The sequence below is a fragment of the Oncorhynchus tshawytscha genome, linkage group LG19 (genome assembly GCF_018296145.1).
Source record: "Oncorhynchus tshawytscha isolate Ot180627B linkage group LG19, Otsh_v2.0, whole genome shotgun sequence".
In the NCBI taxonomy this organism is placed as follows: domain Eukaryota; kingdom Metazoa; phylum Chordata; class Actinopteri; order Salmoniformes; family Salmonidae; genus Oncorhynchus; species Oncorhynchus tshawytscha.
The window spans coordinates 50,120,963-50,136,837 of NC_056447.1; the positions used below are offsets into that span (position 1 = coordinate 50,120,963).

At 42.6% G+C, this 15,875-nt stretch overlaps 1 protein-coding gene across 1 annotated transcript; it reads left to right on the forward strand.

Annotated features, from left to right (window-relative positions):
• Positions 1 to 9,366: 9,366 nt before the first annotated feature.
• On the forward strand, positions 9,367 to 14,655 carry LOC112218908 (lamina-associated polypeptide 2). Its single transcript, XM_024380144.2, has 6 exons — positions 9,367 to 10,005; positions 10,446 to 10,563; positions 10,847 to 11,014; positions 11,279 to 11,391; positions 11,618 to 11,727; positions 12,363 to 14,655. The coding sequence occupies exons 1-6, from the start codon at positions 9,772 to 9,774 to the stop codon at positions 12,778 to 12,780; spliced, it is 1,161 nt and encodes a 386-aa protein (XP_024235912.1). The 5' UTR covers positions 9,367 to 9,771; the 3' UTR covers positions 12,781 to 14,655.
• Positions 14,656 to 15,875: the final 1,220 nt, after the last annotated feature.

Here is a 15,875-nt window from a genome sequence, read left to right on the forward strand (position 1 = left end):
CTTGGAAAAATACTTTTCAACACTGACTTCCGTTTCACTGGGAGACCTTTATTATTTTTTTTAACATAGAACTGTAGAATAAAGGAACATTCTTTTAAGGTGGCGATGTCCGATTTCCTCTATAACATTCAATGCTCCGTTTCAAAGTGCTTACTATTGCTTCTCTATGCAAACAACTCACTTCACGCTGTCCACTCTGATTGTGGGTGGGCAGTGGGCACCCATAGTTTCAACTGACTTACCAAATAAATCTGATCATTTTAAAACACATATTGAGAGTCTATGCTTGGCTTGTGATTCATGATCTGCTTTAAAATTAGAAAAAAAATACATTATTGACCTCTTTATTCCTTACGATCAAGATCATATTTTTTTCATATAATATCATCTCTTCAACTACATGTAGGCAAAGGTCTCCAGCCATGCACCCCTGACAAGACTTTTATTATCAGCTATGGTAGATCCACTCTTCATCCACTTTCCATCCAATCTCCAATTCATTTCTTAATTGAAAATGTAGGCTGGAGCTATGCCAAAAAGGGGAGAGTGGGGTAAGTTTAGGTGTTTTTTAAATTCAGCATCACTCCCTCAAGGGAAATATAGTATTCTTTCTAACAAAGATGTCTACATATACAGTATTTCAGGATGTTATGTATCCCTGAAAATAATCAGAATCCATGTAAATATTACAGTTTTGAAAACATAGCTTGTTCATAAAAAGTGGTCTCCCCCGGGTATGAGGTAAGTTGAGCCGCTGGACAGGGTAAGTTAAGACACCTACACATGTATGTATTGAATGAAATATGACCACTACCTTTTAAAAACCATGTCTATCCTTATTTCCCAAACACAATTCAACACAATCACAATAACTTTTTTGTCTTTTAATCATTTTAATCATATTTTTAGCATTGTTTTAACACCTAACAAAAACTTAACACAGGCCAGGCCCTGTTATTACCTCTTATCCCATCGATAATGCCTTGCATTACGCCTGGGTAGAAAACACTTCAATTTGCTCAGCTTGCCATTGGCTCAACTATTGGTTCAACTTACCACATAGCCATTGTCTCTGCTTACCCCAAGGCAAACATTTTGACTATATTAGCCCACACAGCTACAAGGATTTATTTTCATGCTAGGTTTAGGACCTCATATTGAAGCTTATAGAGACCCTGACTTATGTAGAGAACAATCTACTTTGGTTAAGATACAAGCATCATGAAACCTCTAACATGAATTTGACTTGGTAAAAATCTGTTTTTTTGGACTTAACTTGCTGACCACTTTTTCCATGTAGTTTCCCACTGGGCACAGATGTCAGTTCATTTGGTAGACTTGTCAACTAACGTGAATTCAATGTGAAATCAAGAAAACATTTCACCATATCATTGGATTTAGGTCAAAAGTTGGTAATAAAAAAATACAAAATGCCCTTTTGTTGATTACTTTATGCAAATCCAATCAGTTTTCCACGTTGATTGAATGTCATCACATTATTTGGGTTGAAATGATGTGGAAACAACGTTGATTCAACCAGTTTTTTGCCCGGTGCGTTCTTCCTTCACAGACTCCATGAAATGATGACTTCTTCCTAAATATTTGGTCAAATCATAAAATGTTGTTTATGGTTTCCTAGAAGCAAGGGTGGCTCAATTTACCCATTTGGCTCAACTTACCCCACTCTCCCCTACAGTGAAATGATAAACACATTGAGATGTTGACATCTCCCTCGATCTGGCCCAGTGTGACTGGGAGTGCTGCTTGTGTTTCTACTGAATGCTGGTTGATTTATTAGGTAGGGTTAACAGTGAGGCTCCAGACTCCAGGACGACTGGTGGCCTGCTCCGATGGAGGGTAGACTTGGGTTCAAATTCTATTTCAAATACCTTGAGTGTTTGCCTTAGCCTGCCAGTAGTGCCAGATGGTGCCAGGGTTTGCCATTTTGGGGCTATTCTATTGGACTGTTAAGCCAGGTGCACTCAATCTAGCCCAGCTCAATCTAGCCCAGCTCAATCTAGCCCAGCTCAATCTAGCCCAGCTCAATCGTGGCCAGCTCAATCGTGGCCAGCTCAATCTAGCCCAGCTCAATCTAGCCCAGCTCAATCATGGCCAGCTCAATCTGGCCAGCTCAATCTAGCCCAGCTCAATCTAGCCCAGCTCAATCTAGCCCGGCTCAATCTAGCCCGGCTCAATCTAACCCAGCTCAATCTAGCCCAGCTCAATCTAGCCCAGCTCAATCTAGCCCGGCTCAATCTAGCCCAGCTCAATCTAACCCAGCTCAATCTAGCCCAGCTCAATCTAGCCCAGCTCAATCTAACCCAGCTCAATCTAGCCCAGCTCAATCGTGGCCAGCTAAAGGATTTGAAATGCATTGTATTTGAACCTCAGTCTGCTGCTCCGGTAGAGGGCTGCTGGGCCAGGCTGGTGAGCTCAGAGTCCAGGCATCAAGGATGGAGAGGAGAGGATGGAGAGAGAGAGAGGGAAACGGACAGAGCCAGAGGGCAGGCTGATGCCATGGCTGCCACCGGCACATCACAGCACAGGAGTCTTTTGAGAAAAGTATTTTGCTCTTTGGCTTTTCCACGCATCCGCCGTGGCAGTTGGTTCGGTGTTCATTCAACCATGTGAAGCGACCGGAGGGCAGCGCTTAAGAGACGGAGCAGAAGCTGGTCTGACTGCTTGCCCTGCCTGACTGAGGGTTCCTGGGCCAAGTTAAGCACGGAAATATTTATTTCCTGTTCATTCAAGAGCTTTCCAGGTTACCCTCTCTCTGTTCATCCTGAGGTACCGGCCAGCCACTCGGTTCAACCGTGTCAGTCAGCCACAGGACTGTAGGCTATGTATGGTCAACTGGGTTCGTGGCTTGGTTAAACCATGTAACGGCAGGTAGCCAGGCAGTTAGAGAGGCGAGCCAGCAACTGGAACTGGACGGTTTGCCAGTTTAAATCCCTGGTCCGACAGGAACAAATCTGTCAGGAAGTGAGTTGGCAGGGTTGCTGGTATCAATTCCTAGATGCCATTGCCTGCTGTTGTGTCCCTGAGCAAGGCACCTACAACCCACCCTCACAACAGCTCCCCGTTGTCCCAGTGTGGCAGCCCCCCACACTGCCAAATAAAACAAACTGTATTTGTATGTGCGTCTTTCAAAGGGGTTGGGTTAAAAGCAGAAGTAACATTTTTGGTTGGACCTTGTGTGCAATTCACCAATAAAGTGATCTCAATCTTAAAGTAGGTCGGCCATATTAATTTATGTTTGTTCAGTGAAGGTTTGAGACATGGTTAAACCATGGTTGGGTGAAGGATTTAACTGTTTGTCTGAATTACCGTTGAGAATTTCAGTGATATGTTGCTTACACATCTGTTGTTCCTTTTCAATAACATTTAGCATGCTAAGAATCTCCATTAAAATAACTTTACAGTCCAGGACTAGGAGTAATCTCTGTCCCGGAAACAGGCCCATAGAATTTAATCAAAGACTCTTTAGCTATGGCTATTATATCAGCTGTCGCCTACATAAGGAGACATTCACTTAGCAGGGTGGTTTTTTGTTGGCCAGGGTAAAAGTTCCCTTAATTGTGCTGCAGGTATTGAGTTGCTGAGGGACGCTGTGAGGCTGAACTGCATAAGGTTGTCTCGGAGAGCCAGGTCTGTGCTGGGGGACACGAGATGGATTTATGTTTGTTCAGGGCTGCTGGGCTGGTGATTGTGTTTGACGTACAGCACTGTAGCTCTCCTGGCACCGGCTAAGCTTAGGTATGCACATAGGGCCCGTGATCTCTTAAATTACAGCAAGGAGGATAAAAGATTTACAGGGTTGAAAGCTCTAACTCCTGTACTAATGTCTACTGGGATGTGAGCTGGTCAGGGGTAACTTTAGGCCGTGTATTCAAAAAGTGTCTCAGAGTAGGAGTGCTGATCTAAGATCAGATCCTCTTTGTCCATGTAATCTTATTGATTATGATCCTTGATGGTAAAACTGATCCAATATCAGAACTCAGTGAGACTTTTGTGAATATGGGCCTAGATCTTGAATATGTATTGGGTAGTGTTGACCCTTGCATAGTATTTATTAGATATGACTCCATTAAACTAGGAATAGACGTTTCGTTCACACTTCAGTTTTCCTCTAAAGGGTGCTAATTTTAAAAACTCACAAAAGCTCTGACGAAGGCCGTGAGGTCGATACGTAAAGCTTATTAAAGAGCAGTGATACTACCAAGAACAGTGATAAATCAAATCAAATCAAATTTTATTTGTCACATACACATGGTTAGCAGATGTTAATGCGAGTGTAGCGAAATGCTTGTGCTTCTAGTTCCGACAATGCAGTAATAACGAGCAAGTAATCTAACTAACAATTCCAAAAAAAACTACTGTCATACACAGTGTAAGGGGATAAAGAATATGTACATAAGGATATATGAATGAGTGATGGTACAGAGCAGCATAGGCAAGATACAGTAGATGATATCGAGTACAGTATATACATATGAGATAAGTATGTAAACCAAGTGGCATAGTTAAAGTGGCTAGTGATACATGTATTACATAAGGATGCAGTCGATGATATAGAGTACAGTATCAACGTATGCATATGAGATGAACAATGTAGGGTAAGTAACATTATATAAGGTAGCATTGTTTAAAGTGGCTAGTGATATATTTACATCATTTCCCATCGATTCCCATGATTAAAGTGGCTGGAGTAGAGTCAGTGTCATTGACAGTGTGTTGGCAGTAGCCACTCAATGTTAGTGGTGGCTGTTTAACAGTCTGATGGCCTTGAGATAGAAGCTGTTTTTCAGTCTCTCGGTCCCAGCTTTGATGCACCTGTACTGACCTCGCCTTCTGGATGGCAGCGGGGTGAACAGGCAGTGGCTCGGGTGGTTGATGTCCTTGATGATCTTTATGGCCTTCCTGTAGCATCGGGTGGTGTAGGTGTCCTGGAGGGCAGGTAGTTTGCCCCCGGTGATGCGTTGTGCAGACCTCACTACCCTCTGGAGAGCCTTACGGTTGAGGGCGGTGCAGTTGCCATACCAGGCGGTGATACAGCCCGCCAGGATGCTCTCGATTGTGCATCTGTAGAAGTTTGTGAGTGCTTTTGGTGACAAGCCGAATTTCTTCAGCCTCCTGAGGTTGAAGAGGCGCTGCTGCGCCTTCCTCACGATGCTGTCTGTGTGAGTGGACCAATTCAGTTTGTCTGTGATGTGTATGCCGAGGAACTTAAAACTTGCTACCCTCTCCACTACTGTTCCATCGATGTGGATGGGTACTATCAAGAGCAGTGATACTACCAAGAGCAGTGATACTACCAAGTGCAGTGATACTATCAAGAGCAGTGATACTACCAAGAGCAGTGATACTACCAAGAGCAGTGACACTACCAAGAGCAGTGATACTACCAAGAGCAGTGATACTACCAAGTACAGTGACACTACCAAGAGCAGTGATACTACCAAGTGCAGTGATACTATCAAGAGCAGTGATACTACCAAGAGCAGTGACACTACCAAGAGCAGTGACACTACCAAGAGCAGTGATACTACCAAGAGCAGTGATACTACCAAGTGCAGTGACACTACCAAGAGCAGTGATACTACCAAGTGCAGTGACACTACCAAGTGCAGTGACACTACCAAGAGCAGTGATACTACCAAGAGCAGTGATACTACCAAGAGCAGTGATACTACCAAGAGCAGTGATACTACCAAGAGCAGTGTGCAGGTTTCTTCTTTTTTCTAATTGTATTCAACTGTTACCATGCACCTGCAAAAAAGATATCTCAGATGTGCGCGTGCCTTTTGAATTTTGAATGCTCTAAATTACCTAACATGTCATGCCATACCTTGCCGGTGGCCAAGACAGGAATTTAAAAAAAAAAAAAAATGTTTTATTCCTTTTGAGACTTGAAAGTTCACCTAACATTTGTCTGATCTGAAGCAACCCAGTGCAGTGCACTGTGTTTTCTGTATTCGACAGCCAAACAGAACTGGTATAAAACATTTTTTTAAAACTATAATAACAATAATGCAAGTATATGGGGCACTTAGTTGGTATGGTGCCAATGAGTGGAGAGCCATATGAGCATCAACAGATGGGCTAAGAGAGAATCTCAGTTTCCCCTGCAGAGAGAAATGTCTACAACTAAGTGTGTGTCCTTTATGTACAGTTAGTTTGAATTGTCAATAGACGTAAATATACTGTGTGAGCAGCAGACTGAGTTGAACCACTACTGGATGGCTGGATGGCTGTTCTTAGGCCAGGACACACAAATCTCCTCTTCAGCTCATGTGAAACGAAACGCAGTCAGAGTGCCGGCGCCCGCATCCTACCCTCCCTCCCTCCCTCCCTCCCACCCTCCCTCCATCCTACCCTCCCTCCCACCCTCCCTCCATCCTACCCTCCCTCCCACCCTCCCTCCATCCTACCCTCCCTCCCACCCTCCATCCATCCTATCCTCCCTCCCTCCATCCCTCCATCCTAGCTCCGTACCTCCCTCTGGAACAGGAAATGACAGGGTCTGATCTTAATTAGCTTGGCAGTTATGAATAACATCCTCAGTGGATTAAGGGGATTGTTGTTGTTGTAGGTTTGTGTAGGGAGCAGGGAAAATGTCTCAACAACCAACCATTCTGATTCAGTTATTGTATAGTGGTGGTACACACACATGCACACACACACACACACCTTGAGTGTGTATCCAGAGCCACGGAACTGTTGAAACCCACCCAGGCATGATCAGGATCACACAAGGGGCCATATTCAATCAAACATCAAACCCGGTAAATGGGAGATTTGGGATATCAGAAAACAAGTTAGTAGATTACCTGTAGGTTACACACATAACGAACATAGTGTAAAGAATGTGGACTCCACTTGTAAACTCTATTCCTTGTGCAATGTACCCAGGGCCACCCCTAGCCTTTTGGGGGCCCTAAGCGATTTTTGTTTGGAGGGACCCCACCTCACGGGCATAACATTACCGTGCCCCCACCCCTCTTGGCACTGGATACTTTTTTTCAGTGTTAAATGTATTTCCTGCAACTCTGCACATTTTGCCATCGGGTGTAGAGAAAATGTTTTTGTTTTATAACTAATTTCATGCAATTCTACACATTTTGCCATGAGGTGAAGAACTGCTGATGCACTACCAAATTTTGCATCTTGTGTTTTCTACTTTTGCAACTCTCAACAATAAATTGAGACTCAGAGTGAGTTCGGCCACTGGGCCCTATATAGGCAGAGGCGGCACTGAATGTACCTGGCTGTCTCCATGCAAAATATAAAAGTGCTTTCATCAAGTTCAACCATTTACATTTTACATCTTCTATCAATTTCACCAGTATTTATTTTGTTGTGTCAGTGGAATTGGATCAGACACATTCACTGGGTGGTAAAAGGTTGAGTTTTCCTATGCTCCTAACGCAGCGGAGGTTGGCTCGATTGGGATTCAGAAATGCTTAAAATCCAAGATAAACTGGACCAAGGACAGAGTCTTATGTTCAACATTTTTCCAAATGATCAAAAAAAACTCATTTGGATCTTTGAGTTGGATTTCAGTCAAGACCTCATCCGAGTCCTCACCCATAATGCTGTTACATGCTTGAATATGGAGACTTTCTGAGTATATGAATCTTATCTGAGCTCATCTGAGACTATACAACTCTAATTATAAGGTTTATAATAATGTTATGCCTCTCTATGACACACTTAGTCACGATAATACTAGGATGATAATAACGTGTTGTAAAAGTCTTATCATGCATTATACCTACAGGCTTTAAGTGAAATGTTACCAAACTCCGCACACTAACTGTATAGGTCACAGAGAGCCTAAACATCCCCCATATCTGGAGACAAACAAATTCACTGACAAAGCTAAAAGATGACAATCAAATACTCTGCATGCTCAGATGAAGGTCTTCATGACTGAAAGCTTGAACTTTAGACTCATTGAATGTGCATTGATCTAAGTGCGCAGAGACTCTTCTACAATTTAATCAGGTGGGGAAATATGAGAGAGGTTCAGTAAGTTCAGTAAGAACACTATTGAAAAATCTTTATCTAGCCTTGAGAGGTTACAAACATTCATCCCAAAATATATATTATTAGCTATTCACAATCACTGTATGGTACTGTAGCCTAAGAGAGCAATGTCCTTATACAGTATTTCATTTTTACATGAACTCATTGTGAAAACGTGAACGTTGATAATTGCAGTCTCCACTTTGATCATTTTTCAGAGGGCACGACTGATATGCTTAAGGAGGTACTTCCTGTGATTCTTGGCCCGCCGCGTATTTTCTGTGTAAATGACATACAAAGAAAACTTAAGAGGTGTTTCTCAAGGGCTCAACATTTTTTATGCTTACACCCCATTGGCAAGTCGGCTATGGAAAACCTGAACTATAAACTTCAAGCACTGCATTCTGTGTGGTTTGAGGCTGAAGGCTGAGGTGGGCTGAGGATCCGTTGCTTGGTTTCTACGGTAGCAGCAGCATCCCAGAAAGGCCAGAGTTGTGTCCCAAATGGCTCTCTATTCCCGGTATAGTGCACCACTTTTGACCAGGGCCCAATGGGCTCCAGTGCACTATAGGGAATAAGGTGCCATTTGGGATGCAGCCCAGGTCTAGGGGCAACACTCTGCCACCTCAAACCACTGTCGCCATGGCATCATAGGGCCTTCACCACCACAGAGTTTAAAGGCTTGGCAACTGGCGTGCCCTGAAGACTGGAGCCAGACAGTGGTCAAAAATATTTTTCTATGACTGTGCTCTCTCTCTCTCTCGCTCTCTCTCAGCTGGTCAAATTAGCCATGGGCATTTATTTCCTTGTGAGATAAGGAGTGACCTCTTATCTTACCTTAATTTATCATTTATACTTCAGAACGATCTGACCAGCGTGTGCATTATGTTAAGAATATTCCTATGTACGCCTGTGTCAAACAATGTTTATAACGTTTAATGTAACACTGTTATAACAGCTTTCCTTTGTCACTTATAGTCTGTGAATTGTGAAGTGCTTCGGGGGCTGCTCTCACGGAACACTGGTTTAGAGACTCAACCATATAGTGGATAACACTGCCATCTTCAGATGGGGATGCAGAGTTTCATCATCATCATCAGTGTTATAAAATTGGAAATGACATCTCATGTCATTATAAAGGACTTTTAAACTATACCAAAAATCAATCTGGGCAGAAATTCAGACGACATACTATTTTGACTGCTGACTAGGCCTACTGATGTTGAAGCACCTCTTTCTTTGTGGCAGGTGCATCTGTTATTTTCAAGACCGACCAATCACCATCTAGTTTATAGCTCATTGCGGTCTACCGTCCAATAGCTCTCCTCTTTGTTGCCTTAGCTTGGTATTAACTGGTTTACGACTGCGGACAGACAGACGCAAATAGGCCGGGCTTTAACTAATAGGGCATACAGTTCTTTAAATAGTTTTAAATCCGTATTTACTTGTTGAGTTTAAATATACAATTAAATTGCATCTGTATTTTTGCTAAATAATCGCAGCCTGAGACAAGCGATCGGAGGTGAATATATCTGAAGATTTAAAAAAGTAACTAAACCGGATAGCTTGTTCATGCTAGCTAAATTAAATCGCTGGGCGCCAGTCTTTTCATTTGCCGACATTGCTAGCTCTGCACGTTTCCTTGTTGTTGTTGTTGTTGTTGTTAGCGACCGAGTTTGCTAACCGCTACATTTCAGCATTACTTGCTAGCTACAGTTTTTAGCTAGAAGAAAGCAATCAGGCATGGCGGAATTCCTCGAAGATCCGTCTGTTCTCACTAAGGATAAGCTCAAAAGTGAGCTCACGGCCAACCATGTCCCACTTCCCAGCTCCGAACAGAAGAAAGACGTCTACGTTCAGTTGTACCTGAAAAATTTGACCGTTCAGAACAAGAAATGTCCACCATCTGTAGACACGTTCTCCAGTGATGAAGAATTGCCTGCCCCTGTAGTCTCCGACAAGAGCCGATCTGGAAGAGTAAGTCATGAAATGTTTATGTTATCAATGGTTATTACAGTGCTATGAGTGTAAATTGATATTCTAATCTTAGTCATAATGCATTAAATCACTAGATACCTGTGTTGTAAAATGAAGGTTGTTGCCCATGTGATGTTATCTCCGTGAAATATACACTTAACTATTTTGTTCCCTCCAACTCATGCCTTGAATTGGTTCTCTAATGGATGTGTTAAGAACAAATTCTTATTTTCAATGACGGCCTAGGAACAGTGGCTGTTCAGGGGCAGAATGACAGATTTGTATCTTGTCAGCTCGGGGATTTGATCTTGCAACCTTTTGGTTACTAGTCCAACACTCTAACCACTAGGCTACCTGCTGCCCCAAGGTGGTAGATAAAGTTAGATATGCTAATATTTGGTCTCTATTAGATAATCTAATTAACCATAATCAATCCATAGAAAGCTACCCGAAAGACAGACAAGCCTCGCTCAGAAGAAGTGGAAGTCACAGACCTCACCGATGCAAGTTTAAAAGATGAGCTGTTGAAGCATGGAGTCAACACTGGGCCCATAGTTGGTGAGTCCTGCTTATGTCTCTCACTTGTCTAAGGTGTCCTCCTCTCCTTCGTCTGCACTGATTGGAGAAGAGAAGTGAAAGCGAAATGGCAGAAGCCTACTGAGGAATCTCCTTTCACCTCGTCAGTTCTTTCAAACCTGTGCAGATGAAGGAAAGGAGACGAGGAGAGGAAGCTACTTGAGACTATGGAGGTGTGTGCACCAACAGACTCAGACAAGCGGAGATATATTTTTTATCCACAGTTCACTTCATCCCTAACTGGTTTCCTTTGCCTTTCCCTCAGGCTCCACCAGGAAGCTTTATGAGAAAAAGCTTCAGAAGCTACTGGATACACCTGCAGCTGAGACTACGCCCAGCCCACCTGAAACTGCCACAGTTAACGCTGCAGCCAAGGCAGATGGCAACCAGAACGGCAACACATACTCTGGCCAGTACAGTGACAAGGAGGAAGGTGAGAGCAATCATCTTACCACTGCACAAGAACATGCACCATTAATTAGGCAGCTCACCTATACAAATAAAGTTAATTCAGGGTTGGGATCAATTCCATTTCAATTCAGGAAGTAGGCCTAAAACTGAAAAGCAATGAGGAAAATTTTAATTTCAGTCCTCTCCCTGAATTGAAATGGAATGGATCTTTTTTACTTTATGATGTATGACTGTCAGTTTAGATGCCTTGATTCTCACTGACTCATGTTGGCTTTGCCTGTGCCAGATGAGATAGGTACCGCTACGGAACCAGAGCCTGTTCCTGTTGTGGAGAAGCCTGTGTGGAGCAGGGGGAAGACTCCTGTCACTGTTAGGAACAGCAGCAGACGGAGCAGCAAGGTAAGCCTTCGAGTTCAACTTTATTTTCCATATAGAATAAATAATAAATAAATAATAATATAATAATAACATCTTAAAACATACAATGGAAATCAGAGCTGTCACATTAAAACCGCTTTCTTCTTCAACAGCAAGAAAGTTCACTGCAAATATGTGCAAATAACATTATCTTGCATCCATAAACTCCAGCCTCTCAATCATCTGTTGCTATTGTCAATGTTCACAGCTACAGGTGGTGGAGGTGAGCCTAGCAACGGGCGACCAGACCCCTAAGAAGACGAGGGAGAATGTTGAAGAGATTCTCGCTAATGAGATCTTTTCACCCACAGGCATCAGGTAAGTCTGTTGACATTTCACTTCATCAGCAAAGTAGCCTTGAAGAATGGTTGTTTTTTTCCAGAAAGATGAAATATAATTTTGGAAAAGTACTTATCTTTCCAATAGGCCTGGCACAATTACTGTATAACCATGTAATCCACAGTTATGAATGAAGACTGTCATGAAAATAAAATAACTGTCATAACCGCAACAACAACAAAAATGAACTAACAAACAGCTGACTGGAGACGGGGTGGCTAGGTATTCGTGTGGTTGAGTCCGTTTCTACGGTAACATGGACTCTTAACAACGTAATGAATCTCTGTTTCTCCTTTCTGAAACAAACAAGGTGTTGTAGCAAAATGAGCACACATAGAAATCTACAAACAAATTGCAGCAGTACACACAGAAATGTCATCTATGGTAGCTCATGCAGTCAGGAGTGGAGGACAGGAAAAAATGTGTGTAATAGTAATATTTAACATTTCTTGCTATTCGAATGGTTAATGCGGAGACTTGCGGTCATTTGGCTGGCCAATTAACGTCATCCAAAATTCCATGACCTTCACAGTCCTACTTTTCAGTGATATTTAAAGCAGTAGATTTAAATTACTTTAGTCACTCAACTCATCCTCTATTCCCTCTCTCCCCAGCGCCAGCTGCAGGCGACCTATTCGCGGCGCGGCGGGCCGACCGGTGAAACCCAGCAACTACTGGCTGAACGAGTCTCTCCTGGAGCGCTCCATCTATACAGAGTCTTATTCTGGATGCAGCTCCTTGGGCTCCAACGTGCCGGCCAGGCCCGGCTTCCTCTCTGTACTATTAAAGCTCATGGTACTCGTCACTGTAGCTGGGTCCATCTACTTCGCCATTCAGCACCTCGATGCAGATCAGGTTCAGTCCTTCAAGGGAATGCTAACCGACGCCAAGGGTCTCCTAAACAGCGTTAAGGGTCACCTGTGTAGCACGGTTGATAAGGTGGTGGATGCCGTGTTGGATAATGTGATTGTGCCGCTGGGTATCGGGGGAGGCAGCAGCCAAGGTGCAGAAGCAGAGAGTGGCGGCCGGTAAGCAGTCCACCATCTCCACCTTGCTTTCTTTTTGTTGTTGAATTATTTTACCGTTATTTTACCAGGTTGTCCAATTGAGGTCAGATCTCCGGTTATTCAACAGACCACCTGGCCACTGCTCTGCCATCCACACCTCACTAGCTCACCACACCCCCTCCATCGTCATCCTCTGGTCACCACCTTGGAGGACTGACTGACTGACTGACTTTTAATCTGGGCTGGTAGACTATCATCCTGTCCCCTCCTTGTTCACTTTTCCTCACCCCACGTGAGGAGGGCAGGAGGGGTATTCAACCCAACCAACACCAGCTTCCTGGAAAACCAACACTGTCTTGCCAAGACAGTCTAAAGAGACTTGTTTTTATTATGAAGTTGTTTTTAATCGTAGTGTGAAGTCTTATGTTGTGTATCCTTTGTGTGTATATTTTTTAGAAAGGACAGACAAATCGTACGCATGGTTGTAGTTTTTTGAAGGACATGTTTGTCGTTTTTGGAGTGTCTGTGGTGCCAGGTGTTTTTCTGATGGTGAAGTGCATGCACAGTGATAGCACTTAGTGCCAGTGTAGGTGTCAATTCCATTTCAATTCCAGTCCATTCAGAAAGTAAACCATTCCAAATGTTCCTCATTAAAAAGCATGGAAGAGAATTGGAATTCCAGTGTACTTCCTGAATCGACTGGAATTTACATGGAATTTACCTCAACCCTGCTTAGTGCCCTCCCACTAATTCAAGCACAGAGAAATGATATTAATTACAGAAACATTTACAAATATTTCTGTATTGGTTTTTGAATATACACTAGTAGTAACAATAAAGCTAGGTAGAATAATGGTGCTCAGGTCTATTCTAATCTGCTCTAAATTAATCTGATCAGTGCTGGGAGGAGTGACAGTGTCCAATAGTGTAACTTCAGGTCTCGTCACTGTATGAGGAAAAACCCTTATTTTCAAGCTATAAAGGTTATAAAACTGATTTTATTTGGTTAAATTGCTCGTTTTTTGGTATATGCTGCAGTAACTAAGTAAGTGGTCTGACCTGTGAATGGCTCATGATGGCACCTGACTTGAGGGGCAGTGACCCAAATCCCAGTATTAGCTTTGTGAGTTTGTGTGAGTTTACGTACATGTTTCTTTAGTAGTGATTTGTTGTGCTAAAGATTCCAGATCTTCCAGTCCCATCTACTGGGTCATGTTCAGTAAGGGCACCGTAGCAAAATGGGTATAATCCTCTCTGTTTTAATGTGTGTTTTCCCTGTTTGTTGCCTAAGGAACATGACCCAAGACTGGCTGTCTTTTTTAGTGCACCCACACTGCCCTTCTAAGCGGTTCTGCACACTACTGATCTGGGAAAAATAACGTTTTTGCAATAGGTAGTTGAGCAAATATACGAGTTAACAATGTATTCTATTTTGTTACTTGGATTATAAATTGATATTTACTCTGCCTCATGTACACTTCATTGTCATAGAAGAGGTAACACTAACAATTGCCTGAGGAGAGACAAATGGTAATATTGATAGCAACTTAACTTATGTTGACCATTCATAGAATTTTGATGTCAAGATGTTGACATTTTTTGTCCAGTGTTGAAAATAAGTGTTTTTTTTTTCATTTCTGTATTTTTCTAATGTGAATTGTTAATGTTAGTCTTTTGTCTAGGTGAAAGTGAAATTTAAAAAACAAACAAAAAATGCTATCCTAAAACTGAACCTCTTTGTTGACTTGTGGTTACACAGTGAATACAGTATATTAAAGATGAAATGTTTGTTACTTTGATCAGGCAGCTAGCTTCCCAACGATGGATTGTGGGGGTAAGGATTTTGAATCTGTTTTTATTTAAAATACTATCATGAAATAAATGTGGTAATTCAATTGTCTCCCCGTGGTTTTCTTTATTGAGGTTTGTACACTGTTCGATGGACAGCTACGATTATGAGAACCGATTATGAGAACCCTTGTCTTGCCTGAGACTTGAAGATTTGTGTTGGCTCACTGAGGTAATGCCTAGGATTTAGATCCGTGGGTTAACAGTCTTGTGGCGCGCACTGTGCATAAAAACACCTCAGAAGGACGCTCTAGTTTGAGAATATTTCAACAAAAACTGAAAGCATTCATGCATAGTAAGATGAGCGTCCAACTCAAAGGTGAAAGAAGAGTGTTGAGTGGCATCCTTCAACTACAAGCATTTCGCTACACTCGCATTAACATCTGCTAACCATGTGTATGTGACAAATAAAATTTGATTTGAGAACTTGAGTCAAATCTAATTTTATTGGTCACATACACATGGTTAGCAGATGTTATTGCGAGTGTAGCGAAATGCTTGTGCTTCTAGTTCCGACAGTAGCAGCAATATCTAAAAAGTCATATCTAATTCCACAACAAATACCTAATTTACACCAATCTAAGGAATGGAATGAGAATATATAAATCTATGGATGAGCAATGTCAGAGTGGCAGCCTAGGCTAAGGTGCAATAGATAGTATAGAATGCAGTATATACATATGAGATGAGTAATGCAAGATATGTAAACATTATTAAAAGTGGCCGATGATTCAAGTCTGTCTGTAGGCAGCAACCGTTCTGTGCTAGTGATGGCTGTTTAACAGTGATGGCCTTGAGATAGAAGCTGTTTTTCAGTCTCTCGGTCCCAGCTTTGATGCACCTGTACTGACCTCGCCTTCTGGATGATAGCGGGGTGAACAGGCAGTGGCTCGGGTGGTTGTTGTCCTTGATGATCTTCTTGGCCTTCCTGTGACATTGGGTGCTGTAGGTGTCCTGGAGGGCAGGTAGTTTGCCCCCAGTGATGCGTTGTGCTTGTGTAGACTGCACTACCCTCGAGAGCCCTGCGGTTGTGGGCAGAGCAGTTTCTGTACCAGGCGGCGACAGGATGCTCTCAATTGTGCATCTGTAAAAGTTTGTGAGTGTTTTAGGTGACAAGACAAATTTCTTCTTTTCTTCTACCTCCTGAGGTTGAAGAGGCGCTGTTGCCCCTTCTTCACTACACTGTTTGAATGTGTGCCTGTTACAAAGGAAAAGGACAAATCAATGAATGAACAACACAAACAAATGACACAAATTGCCACCTGGGGCAGT